We start from the raw sequence: 23,143 nt of genomic DNA, 5'->3' as shown, positions 1-23,143 counted from the left end.
TGTCAATTTTCACTGTTGCAGGGTGTTAAATAGGAGCATTGTGTCAATTTCCACTGTTGCAAGGAGTTAAATAGAAACATTGTGTCAATTTCTACTGTTGCGGGGGGGGGGGCGGGGGGGTTAAATAGCAACATTGGGTCAATTTTCACTGTTGTTGAGGGGAAACATTGTGTCAATTTCCAGGGGGTTAAATAGAAACATTGTGTCAATTTCAATTGTTGCAGGGTGTGAAATAGTAGCTTTGTGTCAATTTCCATTGTTGCAGGGGGTTAAATAGAAACATTGTGTCAATTTCCATTGTTGCAGAGGGTTAAATAGAAACATTGCGTCAATTTCCATTGTTGCAGAGGGTTAAATAGAAACATTGTGTCAATTTCCACTGTTGCCATTCCCATTTAAAGGGACAGGCACCACACTCAGTGTTGCGACGCTCTGCGGCCCCTGTGCACCCATCGAACGCCCTGCCACGTGCACCCACCCACCCCACCCTAACCCCATGGCGTTCCCCGGTCCTGGGCACCACATCTCGAGGACCATGTGTGGCGCGGGACACCTCTCCGGGGCGGAGCAGAAGTTCTACTGTGGGGCGCCCGGCCAGCCTGCTCAGACGCCCCCCCTCGTCACCCGGCAACAGCAGCACCCGGCCCTCCAAACCGTCAGCCCACAGGCGGGCGGGCAGGACACTGAGCCCGAGGCCGAGCCCGACAGGCCCATTGGATACGGAGCGTTTGGAGTGGTGTGGTGAGTTAACTCTGTATCCAACCCCCTGTACCTGCCCTGGGAGTGTGTCATGGGACAGTGTCGAGGGAGCTTTACTCTGTATCTAACCCCCTGTACCTGCCCTGGGAGTGTTTGATGGGACAGTGTAGAGGGAGCTTTACTCTGTATCTAACCCCCTGTACCTGCCCTGGGAGTGTTTGATGGGACAGTGTAGAGGGAGCTTTACTCTGTATCTAACCCCCTGTACCTGCCCCGGGAGTGTTTGATGGGACAGTGTAGAGGGAGCTTTACTCTGTATCTAACCCCCTGTACCTGCCCTGGGAGTGTTTGATGGGACAGTGTAGAGGGAGCTTTACTCTGTATCTAACCCCCTGTACCTGCCTTGGGGGTGTTTGATGATTTAGTTCCATGTCCTTTCCAGGTCAGTCACGGATCCACGGGATGGGAAGCGAGTGGCCTTGAAGAAAATGCCCAATGTCTTTCAGAACCTCATCTCTTGCAAGCGGGTATTTCGAGAGCTCAAGATGCTGACATTCTTCAAACACAGCAACGTAAGTTCTTAGCAACTCAAGGGTGATGTCTGCCCCTCTCTGCTGCATACTGCAAGACTTAACTCACAGGTAATGCCACGCAAATCCTGTCGCACATTTGTACGTAACACAAATTTCCTATGTCAACAGTCACGTTGTCATTACCACCACCCAACAGTGGTGGCGCCGCATTAACGTCACGCTATACTGGAATTGGAGTTCCCCTTCGCAATACCTTGGGAGATACATAACCCATAGGTATAACACTCCTGTATATATTATATAATAACACACTGTGTGTTACTGGGTATAACACTCTGTATATATTATATAATAACACACTGTGTTACTGGGTATAACACTCCTGTATATATTATATAATAACACACAGTGTTACTGGGTATAACACTCCTGTATATATTATATAATAACACACTGTGTGTTACTGGGTATAACACTCCTGTTTATATTATATAATAACACACTGTTTTACTGGGTATAACACTCTGTATATATTATATAATAACACACTGTGTTACTGGGTATAACACTCCTGTTTATATTATATAATAACACACTGTTTTACTGGGTATAACACTCTGTATATATTATATAATAACACACCGTGTGTTACTGGGTATAACACTCCTGTATATATTATATAATAACACACTGTGTGTTACTGGGTATAACACTCTGTATATATTATATAATAACACACTGTTTTACTGGGTATAACACTCCTGTATATATTATATAATAACACACTGTGTTACTGGGTATAACACTCCTGTATATATTATATAATAACACACCATGTGTTACTGGGTATAACACTCCTGTATATATTATATAATAACACACTGTGTGTTACTGGGTATAACACTCCTGTGTATATTATACAATAACACACTGTGTGTTACTGGGTATAACACTCCTGTATATATTATATAATAACACACTGTGTTACTGGGTATAACACTCCTGTATATATTATATAATAACACACTGTGTTACTGGGTATAACACTCCTGTATATATTATATAATAACACACCATGTGTTACTGGGTATAACACTCTGTATATATTATATAATAACACACTGTGTTATTGGGTATAACACTCTGTATATATTATGTAATAACACACTGAGTATTACGGGATATAACACTATATATAACACACTGTGTTACTGGGTATAACACTCCTGTATATATTATATAATAACACACTGTGTGTTACTGGGTATAACACTCCTGTATATATTATATAATAACACACTGTGTGTTACTGGGTATAACACTCTGTATATATTATATAATAACGCACTGTGCGTTACTGGGTATAACACTCTGTATATATTATATAATAACACACTGTGTTACTGGGTATAACACTCTGTATATATTATATAATGACACACCGTGTGTTACTGGGTATAACACTCTGTATATATTATATAATAACACACCGTGTGTTACTGGGTATAACACTCTGTATATATTATATAATAACACACTGTGTGTTACTGGGTATAACACTCCTGTATATATTATATAATAACACACTGTGTTACTGGGTATAATACTCTGTATATATTATATAATAAGACACCGTGTGTTACTGGGTATAACACTCCTGCATATATTATATAATAACACACCGTGTGTTACTGGGTATAACACTCCTGCATATATTATATAATAACACACTGTGTTATTGGGTATAACACTCTGTATATATTATATAATAACACACTGTGCGTTACTGGGTATAACACTCTGTATATATTATATAATAAGACACCGTGTGTTACTGGGTATAACACTCCTGCATATATTATATAATAACACACCGTGTGTTACTGGGTATAACACTCCTGCATATATTATATAATAACACACTGTGTTATTGGGTATAACACTCTGTATATATTATATAATAACGCACTGTGCGTTACTGGGTATAACACTCTGTATATATTATATAATAACACACTGTGTTACTGGGTATAACACTCTGTATATATTATATAATGACACACCGTGTGTTACTGGGTATAACACTCTGTATATATTATATAATAACACACCGTGTGTTACTGGGTATAACACTCTGTATATATTATATAATAACACACTGTGTGTTACTGGGTATAACACTCCTGTATATATTATATAATAACACACTGTGTTACTGGGTATAATACTCTGTATATATTATATAATAAGACACCGTGTGTTACTGGGTATAACACTCTGTATATATTATATAATAACACACTGTGTGTTACTGGGTATAACATTCTGTATATATTATATAATAACACACCGTGTGTTACTGGGTATAACACTCCTGTATATATTATATAATAACACACCATGTGTTACTGGGTATAACACTCCTGTATATATTATATAATAAGACACTGTGTTACTGGGTATAACATTCTGTATATATTATATAATAACACACCGTGTGTTACTGGGTATAACACTCCTGCATATATTATATAATAACACACTGTGTTATTGGGTATAACACTCTGTATATATTAAGTAATAACACACTGAGTATTACGGGATATAACACTATATATAACACACTGTGTTACTGGATATAACACTCCTGTATATATTATATAATAACACACTGTGTGTTACTGGGTATAACACTCCTGTATATATTATATAATAACACACTGTGTGTTACTGGGTATAACACTCTGTATATATTATATAATAACACACTGTGTTACTGGGTATAACACTCTGTATATATTATATAATAACACACCGTGTGTTACTGGGTATAACACTCTGTATATATTATATAATAACACACTGTGCGTTACTGGGTATAACACTCTGTATATATTATATAATAACACACTGTGTTACTGGGTATAACACTCTGTATATATTATATAATAACACACCGTGTGTTACTGGGTATAACACTCTGTATATATTATATAATAACACACCGTGTGTTACTGGTTATAACACTCTGTATATATTATATAATAACACACTGTGTGTTACTGGGTATAACACTCCTGTATATATTATATGATAACACACTGTGTGTTACTGGGTATAACACTCTGTATATATTATATAATAACACACCGTGTGTTACTGGGTATAACACTCTGTATATATTATATAATAACACACTGTGCGTTACTGGGTATAACACTCCTGTATATATTATATAATAGCACACTGTGTGTTACTGGGTATAACACTCTGTATATATTATATAATAACACACTGTGTGTTACTGGGTATAACACTCTGTATATATTATATAATAACACACTGTGTGTTACTGGGTATAACACTCTGTATATATTATATAATAACACACTGTGTGTTACTGGGTATAACACTCTGTATATATTATATAATAACACACCGTGTGTTACTGGGTATAACACTCCTTTATATATTATATAATAACACACTGTGTGTTACTGGGTATAACACTCTGTATATATTATATAATAACACACTGTGTGTTACTGGGTATAACACTCTGTATATATTATATAATAACACACTGTGTGTTACTGGGTATAACACTATGTATATATTATATAATAACACACTGTGTGTTACTGGGTATAACACTCTGTATATATTATATAATAACACACAGTGTGTTACTGGGTATAACACTCCTGTATATATTATATAATAACACACCGTGTGTTACTGGGTATAACACTCTGTATATATTATATAATAACACACCGTGTGTTACTGGGTATAACACTCCTGTATATATTATATAATAACACACTGTGTGTTACTGGGTATAACACTCCTGTATATATTATATAATAACACACTGTGTGTTACTGGGTATAACACTCTGTATATATTATATAATAACACACCGTGTTATTGGGTATAACACTCTGTATATATTATATAATAACACACCGTGTTATTGGCTATAACACTCTGTATATATTATGTAATAACACACTGAGTATTACGGGATATAACACTATATATAACACACCGTGTTATTGGGTATAACACTCCTGTATATATTATATAATAACACACTGTGTGTTACTGGGTATAACACTCTGTATATATTATATAATAACACACTGTGTTACTGGGTATAACACTCCTGTATATATTATATAATAACACACAGTGTTACTGGGTATAACACTCCTGTATATATTATATAATAACACACTGTGTGTTACTGGGTATAACACTCCTGTTTATATTATATAATAACACACTGTTTTACTGGGTATAACACTCTGTATATATTATATAATAACACACTGTGTTACTGGGTATAACACTCCTGTTTATATTATATAATAACACACTGTTTTACTGGGTATAACACTCTGTATATATTATATAATAACACACCGTGTGTTACTGGGTATAACACTCCTGTATATATTATATAATAACACACTGTGTGTTACTGGGTATAACACTCTGTATATATTATATAATAACACACTGTTTTACTGGGTATAACACTCCTGTATATATTATATAATAACACACTGTGTTACTGGGTATAACACTCCTGTATATATTATATAATAACACACCATGTGTTACTGGGTATAACACTCCTGTATATATTATATAATAACACACTGTGTGTTACTGGGTATAACACTCCTGTGTATATTATACAATAACACACTGTGTGTTACTGGGTATAACACTCCTGTATATATTATATAATAACACACTGTGTTACTGGGTATAACACTCCTGTATATATTATATAATAACACACTGTGTTACTGGGTATAACACTCCTGTATATATTATATAATAACACACCATGTGTTACTGGGTATAACACTCTGTATATATTATATAATAACACACTGTGTTATTGGGTATAACACTCTGTATATATTATGTAATAACACACTGAGTATTACGGGATATAACACTATATATAACACACTGTGTTACTGGGTATAACACTCCTGTATATATTATATAATAACACACTGTGTGTTACTGGGTATAACACTCCTGTATATATTATATAATAACACACTGTGTGTTACTGGGTATAACACTCTGTATATATTATATAATAACGCACTGTGCGTTACTGGGTATAACACTCTGTATATATTATATAATAACACACTGTGTTACTGGGTATAACACTCTGTATATATTATATAATGACACACCGTGTGTTACTGGGTATAACACTCTGTATATATTATATAATAACACACCGTGTGTTACTGGGTATAACACTCTGTATATATTATATAATAACACACTGTGTGTTACTGGGTATAACACTCCTGTATATATTATATAATAACACACTGTGTTACTGGGTATAATACTCTGTATATATTATATAATAAGACACCGTGTGTTACTGGGTATAACACTCCTGCATATATTATATAATAACACACCGTGTGTTACTGGGTATAACACTCCTGCATATATTATATAATAACACACTGTGTTATTGGGTATAACACTCTGTATATATTATATAATAACACACTGTGCGTTACTGGGTATAACACTCTGTATATATTATATAATAAGACACCGTGTGTTACTGGGTATAACACTCCTGCATATATTATATAATAACACACCGTGTGTTACTGGGTATAACACTCCTGCATATATTATATAATAACACACTGTGTTATTGGGTATAACACTCTGTATATATTATATAATAACGCACTGTGCGTTACTGGGTATAACACTCTGTATATATTATATAATAACACACTGTGTTACTGGGTATAACACTCTGTATATATTATATAATGACACACCGTGTGTTACTGGGTATAACACTCTGTATATATTATATAATAACACACCGTGTGTTACTGGGTATAACACTCTGTATATATTATATAATAACACACTGTGTGTTACTGGGTATAACACTCCTGTATATATTATATAATAACACACTGTGTTACTGGGTATAATACTCTGTATATATTATATAATAAGACACCGTGTGTTACTGGGTATAACACTCTGTATATATTATATAATAACACACTGTGTGTTACTGGGTATAACATTCTGTATATATTATATAATAACACACCGTGTGTTACTGGGTATAACACTCCTGTATATATTATATAATAACACACCATGTGTTACTGGGTATAACACTCCTGTATATATTATATAATAAGACACTGTGTTACTGGGTATAACATTCTGTATATATTATATAATAACACACCGTGTGTTACTGGGTATAACACTCCTGCATATATTATATAATAACACACTGTGTTATTGGGTATAACACTCTGTATATATTAAGTAATAACACACTGAGTATTACGGGATATAACACTATATATAACACACTGTGTTACTGGATATAACACTCCTGTATATATTATATAATAACACACTGTGTGTTACTGGGTATAACACTCCTGTATATATTATATAATAACACACTGTGTGTTACTGGGTATAACACTCTGTATATATTATATAATAACACACTGTGTTACTGGGTATAACACTCTGTATATATTATATAATAACACACCGTGTGTTACTGGGTATAACACTCTGTATATATTATATAATAACACACTGTGCGTTACTGGGTATAACACTCTGTATATATTATATAATAACACACTGTGTTACTGGGTATAACACTCTGTATATATTATATAATAACACACCGTGTGTTACTGGGTATAACACTCTGTATATATTATATAATAACACACCGTGTGTTACTGGTTATAACACTCTGTATATATTATATAATAACACACTGTGTGTTACTGGGTATAACACTCCTGTATATATTATATGATAACACACTGTGTGTTACTGGGTATAACACTCTGTATATATTATATAATAACACACCGTGTGTTACTGGGTATAACACTCTGTATATATTATATAATAACACACTGTGCGTTACTGGGTATAACACTCCTGTATATATTATATAATAGCACACTGTGTGTTACTGGGTATAACACTCTGTATATATTATATAATAACACACTGTGTGTTACTGGGTATAACACTCTGTATATATTATATAATAACACACTGTGTGTTACTGGGTATAACACTCTGTATATATTATATAATAACACACTGTGTGTTACTGGGTATAACACTCTGTATATATTATATAATAACACACCGTGTGTTACTGGGTATAACACTCCTTTATATATTATATAATAACACACTGTGTGTTACTGGGTATAACACTCTGTATATATTATATAATAACACACTGTGTGTTACTGGGTATAACACTCTGTATATATTATATAATAACACACTGTGTGTTACTGGGTATAACACTATGTATATATTATATAATAACACACTGTGTGTTACTGGGTATAACACTCTGTATATATTATATAATAACACACAGTGTGTTACTGGGTATAACACTCCTGTATATATTATATAATAACACACCGTGTGTTACTGGGTATAACACTCTGTATATATTATATAATAACACACCGTGTGTTACTGGGTATAACACTCCTGTATATATTATATAATAACACACTGTGTGTTACTGGGTATAACACTCCTGTATATATTATATAATAACACACTGTGTGTTACTGGGTATAACACTCTGTATATATTATATAATAACACACCGTGTTATTGGGTATAACACTCTGTATATATTATATAATAACACACCGTGTTATTGGCTATAACACTCTGTATATATTATGTAATAACACACTGAGTATTACGGGATATAACACTATATATAACACACCGTGTTATTGGGTATAACACTCCTGTATATATTATATAATAACACACTGTGTGTTACTGGGTATAACACTCCTGTATAATATACTAACACACCGTTACTGCGCACAGCAAGCTCCCACACAGCAATGTGAAGATGACCAAGATGATCAATGTTTTTTAGTGATGTTGCTTGGGAGCGAAACATTGGTCAGGAGACTGCATGTATTGTATAATATCCCTGCGTGTGTTCGAGGCTGTCAGGCCCCTGTCTGATATTGGATGTTTAACATATGATGCATTTAATTTTCTCGTAGGTGCTGTCTGCCGTGGATATATTACAGCCTCCACAAATCGATTGTTTCGAAGAGATGTATCCTTGTTACCTTGTGCCAGGGTCAATGACATAGCTCGCGGACACATACTGCTTCATAAGACCATCAGAAATAGGAGCAGGAGTCGGCCATTCGGCCCCTCGAACCTGCTCTGCCATTTAATACGACCATGGGCTGATCCGATCATGGACTCAGCTCCACTTCCCCGCCCGCTCCCCATAACCCTTCACTCCCTTATCGCTCAAATATCTGTCTATCTCCACCTTAAATATATTCAATGTCCCAGCCTCCACAGCTCTCTGGGGCAGAGAATTCCACAGATTTACAACCCTCTGAGAGAAGAAATTCCTCCTCATCTCAGTTTTAAATGGGCGGCCCCTTATTCTAAGACCATGCCCCCTAGTTCTAGTCTCCCCCATCAGTGGGAACATCCTCTCTGCATCCACCTTGTCGAGCCCCCCTCATAATCTGATACGTTTCCATAAGATCACCTCTCATTCTTCTGAATTCCAATGAGTAGAGGCCCAACCTCCTCAACCTTTCCTCATAAGTCAACCCCCCTCATCTCCGGAATCAACCGAGTGAACCTTCTCTGAACTGCCTCCAAAGCGAGTATCTCCTTTCGTAAATACGGAGACCAAAACTGCACGCAGTACTCCAGGTGTGGCCTCACCAATACCCTGTATAACTGGAGCAAGACTTCCCTGCTTTTATACTCCATCCCCTTTGCAATAAAGGCCAAGATACCATTGGCCCTTCCTGATCACTTGCTGTACCTGCATACTAACCTTTTGTGTTTCATGCACAAGTAACCCCCAGGTCCTGAACTACATGTTGAAGGGTGGACAATGCCTGTGGGTGGATTTTTTTAACGTGGGGTGACCGTTACACACCAGCCACCACACGGGGCTTGACAGAGCGAGGTCTTGGTCCAGGGGCGAGGGTTAACCAGGACGACTGGAGACCAGCTCTGCTGCACGGGCCTAGTGTGCATAAATATCGCACAGTGTGGGCTGGTACGTGCTGCCCCTGGGCCCTCGCCTCTCCTGGGTCCTAATCTCGCGCCACTCCTTCACCCCTGATCTCGCCGCTCCTGCTGTAGGGCTGGAGGAGGTAACCGAGATAGGTAGGGGTGTAGGGGCTGGAGGAGATTAGAGATAGGGAGGGGTGTAGGGGCTGGAGGAGGTTAGAGATAGGGAGGGGTGTAGGGGCTGGAGGAGGTTAGAGATAGGGAGGGGTGTAGGGGCTGGAGGGGGTTACAGAGATAGGGAGGGGTGTAGGGGCTGGAGGAGGTTACAGAAATAGGGAGGGGTGTAGGGCTGGAGGGGGTTACAGAAATGGGGAGGGGTGTCGGGGCTGGAGGAGGTTACAGAGATAGGGAGGGGTGTAGGGGCTGGAGGGGGTTACAGAGATCGGGAGGGGTGTAGGGGCTGGAGGAGGTTAGAGATAGGGAGGGGTGTAGGGGCTGGAGGAGGTTATAGATAGGGAGGGGTGTAGGGGCTGGAGGAGGTTAGAGATAGGGAGGGGTGTAGGGGCTGGAGGAGGTTAGAGATAGGGAGGGGTGTAGGGGCTGGAGGGGGTTACAGAGATAGGGAGGGGTGTAGGGGCTGGAGGAGGTTAGAGATAGGCAGGGGTGTAGGGGCTGGAGGGGGTTACAGAGATAGGGAGGGGTGTAGGGGCTGGAGGAGGTTAGAGATAGGGAGGGATGTAGGGGCTGGAGGGGGTTACAGAGATAGGGAGGGGTGTAGGGGCTGGAGGGGGTTACAGAGATAGGGAGGGGTGTAGGGGCTGGAGGAGGTTAGAGATAGGGAGGGATGTAGGGGCTGGAGGGGGTTACAGAGATAGGGAGGGGTGTAGGGGCTGGAGGGGGTTACAGAGATAGGGAGGGGTGTAGGGGTTGGAGGGGGTTACAGAGATAGGGAGGGGTGTCGGGGTTGGAGGGGGTTACAGAGATAGGGAGGGGTGTCGGGGCTGGAGGAGGTTACAGAGATAGGGAGGGGTGTCGGGGTGGAGGAGGTTACAGAGATAGGGAGGGGTGTCGGGGCTGGAGGAGGTTAGAGATAGGGAGGGGGTGGTGGGTGAGCTGGGACGCCGGGGTGGGTGCAATGGCAGGGTGGAGGATGTTGTTGGATGAGTTCAAGTTCTGGGGAGGCCGCTCGAGCCGCTGGGGAGACTGCAGGCTGTGATCGGATTCCTTGACTGGCCCCCGCAGTTACGTGATCACGGAGCTGATGCAGAGCGACCTCCACAAAGTCATCGTCTCACCGCAGACGCTCAGCTCCGACCACATCAAAGTCTTTCTGTACCAGATTCTCCGAGGTCAGTGGGTTTTGGGCGGACTCTGGTCTCTGGGGCGGGGGGCGGGGGGTGGGCGGGCCGGGAGGGAGGGACAGGCAACATCCTGGTCAATCTCCTCTGTACCCTCTCCAGTGCAACATCCTGGTAAATCTCCTCTGTACCCTCTCCAGTGCAACATCCTGGTAAATCTCCTCTGCACCCTCTCCAGTGCAACATCCTGGTAAATCTCCTCTGTACCCTCTCCAGTGCAACATCCTGGTAAATCTCCTCTGCACCCTCTCCAGTGCAACATCCTGGTAAATCTCCTCTGCACCCTCTCCAGTGTAACATCCTGGTAAATCTCCTCTGTACCCTCTCCAGTGCAACATCCTGGTAAATCTCCTCTGCACCCTCTCCAGTGCAACATCCTGGTAAATCTCCTCTGTACCCTCTCCAGTGCAACATCCTGGTAAATCTCCTCTGCACCCTCTCCAGTGCAACATCCTGGTAAATCTCCTCTGCACACTCTCCAGTGCAACATCCTGGTAAATCTCCTCTGTACCCTCTCCAGTGCAACATCCTGGTAAATCTCCTCTGCACCCTCTCCAGTGCAACATCCTGGTAAATCTCCTCTGCACACTCTCCAGTGCAACATCCTGGTAAATCTCCTCTGCACCCTCTCCAGTGCGATCACATCCTTCATGTAATGTGGTGACCAGAACTGCACGCAGTACTCCAGCTGTGGCCTAACCCGTGTTTTATACAGTTCAAGCATAACCCTCCCTGCTCTTGTATTCCGTGCCTCGGCCAATAAAGGCAAGTATTCCGTATGCCTTCTTAACCACCTTATCCACCTGGCCTGCTACCTTCAGGGATCTGTGGACCTGCACTCCCAGGTCCCTGTGTTCCTCGCCACTTCTCAGTGTCCGACCATTTAATGTGTGTTCCCTTGCCGTGTTAGCCCTCCCCAAATGCATCACCTCACACGTCACCGGATTAAACTCCATTTGCCACTGCTCTGCCCACCTGACCAGTTCATCGATATCTTCCTGTGCACAGCTGATGTGCGACCGAACTCCATCGTCCCTGAATACCTTTGGTTAACAGAAACCAAGCAATCTTGGATTTCAAATGAACAATTGATCTCACAGTGCCAATTGCCGTTGGCTGGAGAGAGTTGCAAATATTTACGACACTTTGTCGGTGGACATGTTTCCGAGCTTCACTCCTGAAAGGGCTGGCTCTAACTATTAAACTCTGCCGCCGAGACCTAGACTCCCCAACCAGCTTAACGGTTTCTCTCTCTGCACCTGTCTATTCCCCTTAATATCCTCAAAACTTGGAGCAGATTCCCCCCTTAACCTTCTAAACTCCAGGGAGTACAACCCTAATTTGTGTAATCTCGCCTCGTAACTTAAACCTTGAAGTCCGGGTATTGTTCTGGTAAACCTACTCTGCATTCCCTTCAAGGCCAATATATCCTTCCTAAGATATGGTGCCCAGAACTGCTCACAGTGCTCCAAGTGTGGTCTAACCAGACCAGAACTGTACACGGTGCTCCAAGTGTGGTCTAACCAGACCAGAACTGTGCACGGTGCTCCAAGTGTGGTCTAACCAGACCAGAACTGTGCACAGTGCTCCAAGTGTGGTCTAACCAGACCAGAACTGTGCACAGTGCTCCAAGTGTGGTCTAACCAGACCAGAACTGTGCACAGTGCTCCAAGTGTGGTCTAATCAGACCAGAACTGTGCACAGTGCTCCAAGTGTGGTCTAACCAGACCAGAACTGTGCACAGTGCTCCAAGTGTGGTCTAACCAGACCAGAACTGTGCACAGTGCTCCAAGTGTGGTCTAACCAGACCAGAACTGTGCACAGTGCTCCAAGTGTGGTCTAACCAGACCAGAACTGTGCACAGTGTTCCAAGTGTGGTCTAACCAGACCAGAACTGTGCACGGTGCTCCAAGTGTGGTCTAACCAGACCAGAACTGTGCACGGTGCTCCAAGTGTGGTCTAACCAGGGAGCAAGCGAGTTGGCAGGGTAGGGCGTTGTGGCAGAGGGTATTGATCGGGTTAAGGAACAATTCGAGGGGTTTGAGAGGCAGGAAGAAGGTAGGTAGATGGGGTTGAGGGAGAAAGATAGAAACATAGAAAATAGGCCCTTCGAGCCTGCACCACCATTCAATAAGATCATGGCTGATCATTCCCTCAGTACCCCTTTCCTGCTTTCTCTCCATACCCCTTGATCCCTTTAGCTGTAAGGGCCATATCTAACTCCCTCTTGAATATATCCAATGAACTAGCCTCAATAACTTTCTGTGGTAGAGAATTCCACAGGTTCACAACTCTCTGAGTGAAGAAGTTTCTCCTCATCTCGGTCCTAAATGGCTTACCCCTTATCCTTAGACTGTGTCCCCTGGTTCTGGACTTCCCCAACATCGGGAACATTCTTCCTGCATCTAACCTGTCCTGTCCCGTCAGAATTTTATATGTTTCTATGAGAACCCCTCTCATCCTTCTGAACTCCAGTGTATAAAGGCCCAGTCGATCCAGTCTCTCCTCATATGTCAGTCCAGCCATCCCGGGAATCAGTCTGGTGAACCTTCGCTGCACTCCCTCAATAGCAAGAATGTCCTTCCTCAGGTTAGGAGACCAAAACTGAACACAATATTCCAGGTGTGGCCTCACCATGGCCCTGTACAACTGTAGCAACACCTCCCTGCCCCTGTACTCAAATCCCCTCGCTATGAAGGCCAACATACCATTTGCTTTCTTAACCGCCTGCTGTACCTGCATGCCAACCTTCAATGACTGATGTACCATGACACCCAGGTCTCGTTGCACCTCCCCTTTTCCTAATCTGCCACCATTCAAATAATATTCTGCCTTCCTGTTTTTACCCCAAAGTGGATAACCTCACATTTATCCACATTATACTGCATCTGCAGTGGGTTGGTGGTGTTTGGGTGGGGTCATGTGTTGGAGGACAAATTATCCCGTTACCAGTACTAACTCATTCTGTTTTCATCACCAGGACTGAAATATTTACATTCAGCAGGCATTTTACATCGAGATATCAAACCAGGAAATCTTCTCGTCAACAGCAACTGTGTCCTGAAGGTTTGTCTGCACTGTCCCATCAAACACTCCCAGGGCATGTACAGGGGGTTAGATACAGAGTAAAGCTCCCTCTACACTGTCCCATCAAACACTCCCGGGGCAGGTACAGGGGGTTAGATACAGAGTAAAGCTCCCTCTACACTGTCCCATCAAACACTCCCAGGGCAGGTACAGGGGGTTAGATACAGAGTAAAGCTCCCTCTACACTGTCCCATCAAACACTCCCAGGGCATGTACATGAGCTTAGATACAGAGTAAAGCTCCCTCTACACTGTCCCATCAAACACTCCCAGGGCATGTACATGAGCTTAGATACAGAGTAAAGCTCCCTCTACACTGTCCCATCAAACACTCCCAGGGCAGGTACAGGGGGTTAGATACAGAGTAAAGCTCCCTCTACACTGTCCCATCAAACACTCCCAGGGCAGGTACAGCACGGGGTTAGATACAGAGTAAAGGTCCCTCTACACTGTACCCTCAAACACTCCCAGGGCAGGTACAGGGGGTTAGATACAGAGTAAAGGTCCCTCTACACTGTCCCATCAAACACTCCCAGGGCAGGTACAGGGGGTTAGATACAGAGTAAAGCTCCCTCTACACTGTCCCATCAAATACTCCCAGGGCAGGTACAGGGGGTTAGATACAGAGTAAAGCTCCCTCTACACTGTCCCATCAAACACTCCCAGGGCAGGTACAGAGGGTTAGATACAGAGTAAAGCTCCCTCTACACTGTCCCATCAAACACTCCCAGGGCAGGTACAGGGGGTTAGATACAGAGTAAAGCTCCCTCTACACTGTCCCATCAAACACTCCCAGGGCAGGTACAGGGGGTTAGATACAGAGTAAAGCTCCCTCTACACTGTCCCATCAAACACTCCCAGGGCAGGTACAGGGGGTTAGATATAGAGTAAAGCTCCCTCTACACTGTCCCATCAAACACTCCCAGGGCAGGTACAGGGGGTTAGATATAGAGCAAAGCTCCCTCTACATTATCCCATCAAATACTCGCCGGGCAGGTACATCACGGGGTTAGATACAGAGTAAAGCTCCCTCTACACTGTCCCCATCAAACACTCACAGGGCAGGTACAGGGGGTTAGATACAGAGTAAAGCTCCCTCTACACTGTCCCATCAAACACTCCCAGGGCAGGTACAGGGGGTTAGATACAGAGTAAAGCTCCCTCCACACTGTCCCATCAAACCCTCTCTCTGACCCTATCCCCCCCCTCCCCCCTGCTGACCCACCACAGATCTGTGACTTCGGTCTGGCCAGGCTGGAGGAGCTGGACGAGAGCCGTCACATGACCCAGGAGGTGGTGACCCAGTATTACCGAGCCCCCGAGATCCTGATGGGCAGCACGCACTACAACAGCTCCATCGACATCTGGTCCGTGGGCTGCATCTTCGCTGAGCTGCTGGGCCGTCGCATAATGTTCCAGGCCCAGAGTCCGATCGAGCAGGTGAGTCCAGGGGCGGCAGGCGTGGTGGGAGCTGGGGGGGGTGAGAATCACAGAGAGTTACAGCACGGGAGGAGGCCATTCCGTCCCACCCTCTCCAGTGCAACATCCTGGTAAATCTCCTCTGTACCCTCTCCAGTGCAACATCCTGGTAAATCTCCTCTGCACCCTCTCCAGTGCAACATCCTGGTAAATCTCCTCTGCACCCTCTCCAGTGCAACATCCTGGTAAATCTCCTCTGTACCCTCTCCAGTGCAACATCCTGGTAAATCTCCTCTGCACCCTCTCCAGTGCAACATCCTGGTAAATCTCCTCTGCACCCTCTCCAGTGCAACATCCTGGTAAATCTCCTCTGTACCCTCTCCAGTGCAACATCCTGGTAAATCTCCTCCGTACCCTCTCCAGTGCAACATCCTGGTAAATCTCCTCTGCACCCTCTCCAGTGCAACATCCAGGTAAATCTCCTCTGTACCCTCTCCAGTGCAACATCCTGGTAAATCTCCTCTGCACCCTCTCCAGTGCAACATCCTGGTAAATCTCCTCTGTACCCTCTCGAGTGCAACATCCTGGTAAATCTCCTCTGCACCCTCTCCAGTGCAACATCCTGGTAAATCTCCTCTGTACCCTCTCCAGTGCAACATCCTGGTAAATCTCCTCTGTACCCTCTCCAGTGCAACATCCTGGTAAATCTCCTCTGTACCCTCTCCGGTGCAACATCCTGGTAAATCTCCTCTGTACCCTCTCCAGTGCAACATCCTGGTAAATCTCCTCTGTACCCGCTCCAGTGCAACATCCTGGTAAATCTCCTCTGTACCCTCTCCAGTGCAACATCCTGGTAAATCTCCTCTGTACCCTCTCCAGTGCAACATCCTGGTAAATCTCCTCTGTACCCTCTCCAGTGCAACATCCTGGTAAATCTCCTCTGTACCCTCTCCAGTGCAACATCCTGGTAAATCTCCTCTGCACCCTCTCCAGTGCAACATCCTGGTAAATCTCCTCTGTACCCTCTCCAGTGCAACATCCTGGTAAATCTCCTCTGTACCCTCTCCAGTGCAACATCCTGGTAAATCTCCTCTGTACCCTCTCCAGTGCAACATCCAGGTAAATCTCCTCTGCACCCTCTCCAGTGCAACATCCTGGTAAATCTCCTCTGTACCCTCTCCAGTGCAACATCCTGGTAAATCTCCTCTGTACCCTCTCCAGTGCAACATCCTGGTAAATCTCCTCTGCACCCTCTCTAGTGCAATCACATCCTTCCTGTAATGTGGTGACCAGACCTGCACGCAGTACTCCAGCTGTGGTCTAACCCAGTGTTTTATACAGTTCAAGCATAACCCTCCCTGCTCTTGTATTCCATGCCTCGGCCAATAAAGGCAAGTATTCCGTATGCCTTCTTAACCACCTTATCCACCTGGCCTGCTACCTTCAGGGATCTGTGGACCTGCACTCCCAGGTCCAACACCGCCTCCAGTGCGCCAGTGCAGCCTTCGGCCGCCTGAGGAAGAGAGTGTTTGAAGACCAGGCCCCTCAAACCCACCACCGAGCTCATGGTCTACAGGGCTGCAGTGATACCCGCCCTCCTGTGTGGCTCAGAGACATGGACCATGTACAGTAGGTATCTCACCCCCAGCTCATGGTCTACAGGGCTGTAGTGATACCCGCCCTCCTGTGTGGCTCAGAGACATGGACCATGTACAGTAGGTATCTCACCCCCAGCTCATGGTCTACAGGGCTGTAGTGATACCTGCCCTCCTGTGTGGCTCAGAGACATGGACCATGTACAGTAGGTATCTCACCCCCAGCTCATGGTCTACAGGGCTGTAGTGATACCCGCCCTCCTGTGTGGCTCAGAGACACGGACCATGTACAGTAGGTATCTCACCCCCAGCTCATGGTCTACAGGGCTGTAGTGATACCCGCCCTCCTGTATGGCTCAGAGACATGGACCATGTACAGTAGGTATCTCACCCCCAGCTCATGGTCTACAGGGCTGTAGTGATACCCGCCCTCCTGTATGGCTCAGAGACACGGACCATGTACAGTAGGTATCTCACCCCCAGCTCATGGTCTACAGGGCTGTAGTGATACCCGCCCTCCTGTATGGCTCAGAGACATGGACCATGTACAGTAGGTATCTCACCCCCAGCTCATGGTCTACAGGGCTGTAGTGATACCCGCCCTCCTGTATGGCTCAGAGACATGGACCATGGACAGTAGACACCAAGTCGCTGGAGAAATACCACCAACGCTGTCTCCGCAAGATCCTGCAAATCCCCCGGGAGGACAGACGCACCAACGTTAGCGTCCTCGACCAGGCCCAACATCCCCAGCATCGAAGCACTGACCACACTCGACCAGCTCCGCTGGGCAGGGCCACATTGTCCGCATGTCCCCCCCCAGACACGGGACTCCCCAAAGCGAGCGCTCTACTCGGAACTCCTTCACGGGCAAACGGGCCAAAGGTGGGGCAGAGGAAACGTTACAAGGGACCACCCTCAAAGCCCCTCCCTGATATAAAGTGCAACATCCCCCACCGACACCTGGGTGTCCCTGGGCCCAAAGACCAGTCCGCCCCAAGTGGAGGGAGTGCATCCGGGAGGGGGCGCTGAGCATCTCAAGCCTGTTACACAGGAGCAGGAGTCGGCCATTCGGCCCCTCGAGCCTGCTCCACCATTTAATACCACCATGGGCTGATCCGATCATGGACCCAGCTCCACTTCCCCGCCCGGTCCCGATAACCCTTCACTCCCTTATCGCCCAAAAATCTGTCTATCTCCACCTTAAATATATTCAATGTCCCAGCCTCCACAGCTCTCTGGGGCAGAGAATTCCACAGATTTACAACCCTCTGAGAGAAGGAATTCCTCCTCATCTCAGTTTTAAATGGGCGGCCCCTTATTCTAAGACCATGCCCCCTAGTTCTAGTCTCCCCCATCAGTGGGAACATCCTCTCTGCATCCACCTTGTCGAGCCCCCCTCATAATCTGATACGTTTCCATAAGATCACCTCTCATTCTTCTGAACTCCAATGAGTAGAGGCCCAACCTCCTCAACCTTTCCTCATAAGTCAACCCCCTCATCCCCCGGAATCAACCGAGTGAACCTTCTCTGAGCTGCCTCCAAAGCAAGTATATCCTTTTTGGAATTGGGGGCATTACGATTGTAAATAGTTGGGGCCCCCGAGGCGCCCCACTTGACACTGTTGGCCAACGGGAAAGTGACCCATTTATCCCGGCTCTCTTGTGCTGAGGTCAAAGATCGCCTGTGATCCCCTTGAATGGCGGAGCGGGCTCGAGGGGCCGAGGGCTCAAGGGGCGAGGGCTTGAGGGCTCGAGGGGCCGAATGGCCGACTCCTGCTCCGTGTTGGGCTGGGCACTACTTTCCCCTGACGCGCGGCGCCCACGATATCGCAGCCCGCGTGTGGGTCAGGGTCACGCTCCGCGGCCTGGGAGCTGGGGCCGATTTGGCGGGGCTGGGGTTCTGGGGAGTTGGGGAGGGGGCCGGTCTTGGGGTCAGTTGTTGGGACGTCGGTCGCTGATATTTGTGGCTTGGCCTTGCCCCCCGCAGTTGGACCTGATCACGGACCTGTTGGGAACCCCGCCATTGCTCGCGATGCACAGTGCGTGTGAGGGAGCCAAGGCCCACATCTTGAGGGGCCATCACAAACCGGTAGGGTGGTGTGTACCTCCGGCACACAAACCTGTTCTCCTCGTCCTCCCCTCCCCTCGTCCTCCCCTCCCCTCCCCTCGTCCTCCCCTCCCCTCGTCCTCTCCTTCCCTCCCCTCGTCCCTCCTCCCCTCCCCTCGTCCTCTCCTCCCCTCCCCTCGTCCTCCTCCCCTCCCCTCGTCCTCTCCTCCCCTCCCCTCGTCCTCTCCTCCCCTCCCCTCGTCCTCTCCTCCCCTCCCCTCGTCCTCCTCCCCTCCCCTCGTCCTCTCCTCCCCTCCCCTCGTCCTCTCCTCCCCTCCCCTCGTCCTCTCCTCCCCTCGTCCTCGTCCTCCCCTCCACTGCCTCGTCCTCCTCCCCTGCCCTCGTCCTCCTCCCCTGCCCTCGTCCTCCTCCCCTCACCTCGTCCTCCTCCCCTGCCCTCGTCCTACTCCCCCCCTCGCCTCGCCCTCCCATCGCACTCTCCTCCCCTTCCCCTCGTTCTCCTCTCCCTCGTCCTCCTCCACACCCCTCCCACTCCCTCTCCTCCCCTCGCCCCCTCGCTCCTCTCCCTCCCACCCCCCCTCTCCCTCCCCACCCCCCCTCTCCCTTCCCCCCCTCTCCCTTCCCCCCCCTCTCCCTTCCCCCCAACTCCCTTCCCCCCCAACTCCCTTCCCCCCCCCTCTCCCTTCCCCCCCCTCTCCCTTCCCCCCCCCTCTCCCTTCCCCCCTCTCCCTTCCCCCCCCCTCCCCCTTCCCCCCCCTCTCCCTTCCCCCCCCCTCTCCCTCCCCCCCCCCCTCTCCCTTCCCCCTCTCCCTTCCCCCCCTCTCCCTTCCCCCTCCCTTCCACCCCCTCCCCTTCCCCCCCCTCCCTTCCCCCCCTCTCCCTTCCCCCCCTCTCCCTTCCCCCCCTCTCCCTTCCCCCCCCTCTCCTTCCCCCCCCCTCTCCCTTCCCCCCCCCTCTCCCTTCCCCCCCCCCTCTCCCCTTCCCCCCCCTCTCCCTTCCCCCCCCCTCTCCCTTCCCCCCCCCTCTCCCTTCCCCCCCCCTCTCCCATCCCCCCCCTCTCCCTTCCCCCCCTCTCCCCTTCCCCCCCTCTCCCTTCCCCCCCCTCTCCCTTCCCCCCCCTCTCCCTTCCCCCCCCTCTCCCTTCCCCCCCCTCTCCCTTCCCCCCCTCTCCCTTCCCCCCTCTCCCTTCCCCCCCTCTCCCTTCCCCCCCCTCTCCCTTCCCCCCCCTCTCCCTTCCCCCCCCTCTCCCTTCCCCCCCCTCTCCCTTCCCCCCCTCTCCCTTCCCCCCCCTCTCCCTTCCCCCCTCTCCCTTCCCCCCCCTCTCCCTTCCCCCCCCTCTCCCTTCCCCCCCCTCTCCCTCCCCCTCCCCCCCCTCTCCCTTCCCCCCCCTCTCCCTTCCCCCCCTCTCCCTTCCCCCCCCCTCTCCCTTCCCCCCCCCCTCTCCCTTCCCCCCCCCTCTCCCTTCCCCTACCCTCTCCCTTCCCCCCCTCTCCCTTCCCCCCCCCCTCCCTTCCCCCCCCTCTCCCTTCCCCCCCCTCTCCCTTCCCCCCCCCCCTCTCCCACACCCCCCCTCTCCCTTCCCCCCCCCCTCTCCCACACCCCCCCTCTCCATTCCCCCCCCCTCTCCCTTCCCCCCCTCTCCCTTCCCCCCCCCTCTCCCACACCCCCCCCCTCCCCCCCTCCCCCCAGCACCCATTAACTGATTCTCTCCTCTCCCGACAGCCCTCTCTCTCCGTTCTCTACATGCTCTCGGATGAAGCCACCCATGAGGCCATTCACCTGCTTTGCCGAATGTTGGTCTTCGACCCGGTGAGTGTACTCTGTATCTAACCCCCTGTACCTGTCCTGGGAGTGTTTGATGGGACAGTGTAGAGGGAGCTTTACTCTGTATCTAACCCCCTGTACCTGCCCTGGAGTGTTTGATGGGACAGTGTAGAGGGAGCTTTACTCTGTATCTAACCCCCTGTACCTGCCCTGGGAGTGTTTGATGGGATAGTGTCGAGGGAGCTTTACTCTGTATCTAACCCCCTGTACCTGCCCTGGGAGTGTTTGAAGGGATAGTGTCGAGGGAGCTTTACTCTGTATCTAACCCCCTGTACCTGCCCTGGGAGTGTTTGATGAGACAGTGTAGAGGGAGCTTTACTCTGTATCTAACCCCCTGTACCTGCCCTTGGAGTGTTTGATGGGACAGTGTAGAGGGAGCTTTACTCTGTATCTAACCCCCTGTACCTGCCCTGGGAGTGTTTGATGGGATAGTGTCGAGGGAGCTTTACTCTGTATCTAACCCCCTGTACCTGCCCTGGGAGTGTTTGATGGGACAGTGCAGACGGAGCTTTACTCTGTATCTAACCCCCTGTACCTGCCCTGGGAGTGTTTGATGGGACAGTATAGAGGGAGCTTTACTCTGTGTCTAACCCCCTGTACCTGCCCTGGGTGTGTTTGATGGGACAGTGTAGAGGGAGCTTTACTCTATATCTAACCCCCTGTACCTGCCCTGGGAGTGTTTGATGGGACAGTGTAGAGGGAGCTTTACTCTGTATCTAACCCCCTGTACCTGCCCTGGGAGTGTTTGATGGGACAGTGTCGGGGGAGCTTTACTCTGTATCTAACCCCCTGTCCCTGCCCTGGGAGTGTTTGATGGGACAGTGTAGAGGGAGCTTTACTCCGTATCTAACCCCCTGTACCTGCCCTGGGAGTGTTTGATGGGACAGTGTAGAGGGAGCTTTACTCTGTATCTAACCCCTGTACCTTGCCCTGGGAGTGTTTGATGGGACAGTGTAGAGGGAGCTTTACTCTGTATCTAACCCCCTGTACCTGCCCTGGGAGTGTTTGATGGGACAGTGTAGAGGGAGCTTTACTCTGTATCTAACCCCCTGTACCTGCCCTGGGAGTATTTGATGGGACAGTGTAGAGGGAGCTTTACTCTGTATCTCACCCGTGCTGTACCTGCCCTGGGAGTGTTTGATGGGACAGTGTAGAGGGAGCTTTACTCTGTATCTAACCCCCTGTACCTGCCCTGGGAGTGTTTGATGGGGACAGTGTAGAGGGAGCTTTACTCTGTATCTAACCCCGTGCTGTACCTGCCCTGGGAGTGTTTGATGGGACAGTGTAGGGGGAGCTTTACTCTGTATCTAACCCCGTGCTGTACCTGCCCTGGGAGTGTTTGATGGGACAGTGTAGAGGGAGCTTTACCTCTGTATCTAGCCCCTGTACCTGCCCTGGGAGTGTTTGATGGGACAGTGTAGAGGGAGCTTTACTCTGTATC

General features: G+C 47.1%; 1 protein-coding gene across 1 annotated transcript in view; it reads left to right on the top strand.

The window, feature by feature from the left end:
* The first annotated feature begins 200 nt into the window (after positions 1-200).
* LOC139251224 (serine/threonine-protein kinase NLK2-like) overlaps positions 201-23,143 on the top strand; it is a 38,115-nt gene continuing 15,172 nt past the window's right edge. The window contains exons 1-8 of the mRNA XM_070873187.1: positions 201-741; positions 1,142-1,271; positions 9,362-9,417; positions 11,592-11,698; positions 14,688-14,773; positions 16,024-16,233; positions 19,798-19,899; positions 21,601-21,687. Of these exons, the coding sequence (XP_070729288.1) occupies positions 497-741; positions 1,142-1,271; positions 9,362-9,417; positions 11,592-11,698; positions 14,688-14,773; positions 16,024-16,233; positions 19,798-19,899; positions 21,601-21,687 (1,023 nt within the window). The 5' untranslated portion in view covers positions 201-496. The remainder of the gene's footprint in view (positions 742-1,141; positions 1,272-9,361; positions 9,418-11,591; positions 11,699-14,687; positions 14,774-16,023; positions 16,234-19,797; positions 19,900-21,600; positions 21,688-23,143) is intronic.

The sequence above is a fragment of the Pristiophorus japonicus genome, unplaced genomic scaffold, assembly GCF_044704955.1.
Source record: "Pristiophorus japonicus isolate sPriJap1 unplaced genomic scaffold, sPriJap1.hap1 HAP1_SCAFFOLD_424, whole genome shotgun sequence".
NCBI classification, from domain to species: Eukaryota; Metazoa; Chordata; class Chondrichthyes; family Pristiophoridae; genus Pristiophorus; species Pristiophorus japonicus.
This window is presented reverse-complemented; position numbering and strand designations above follow the sequence as displayed.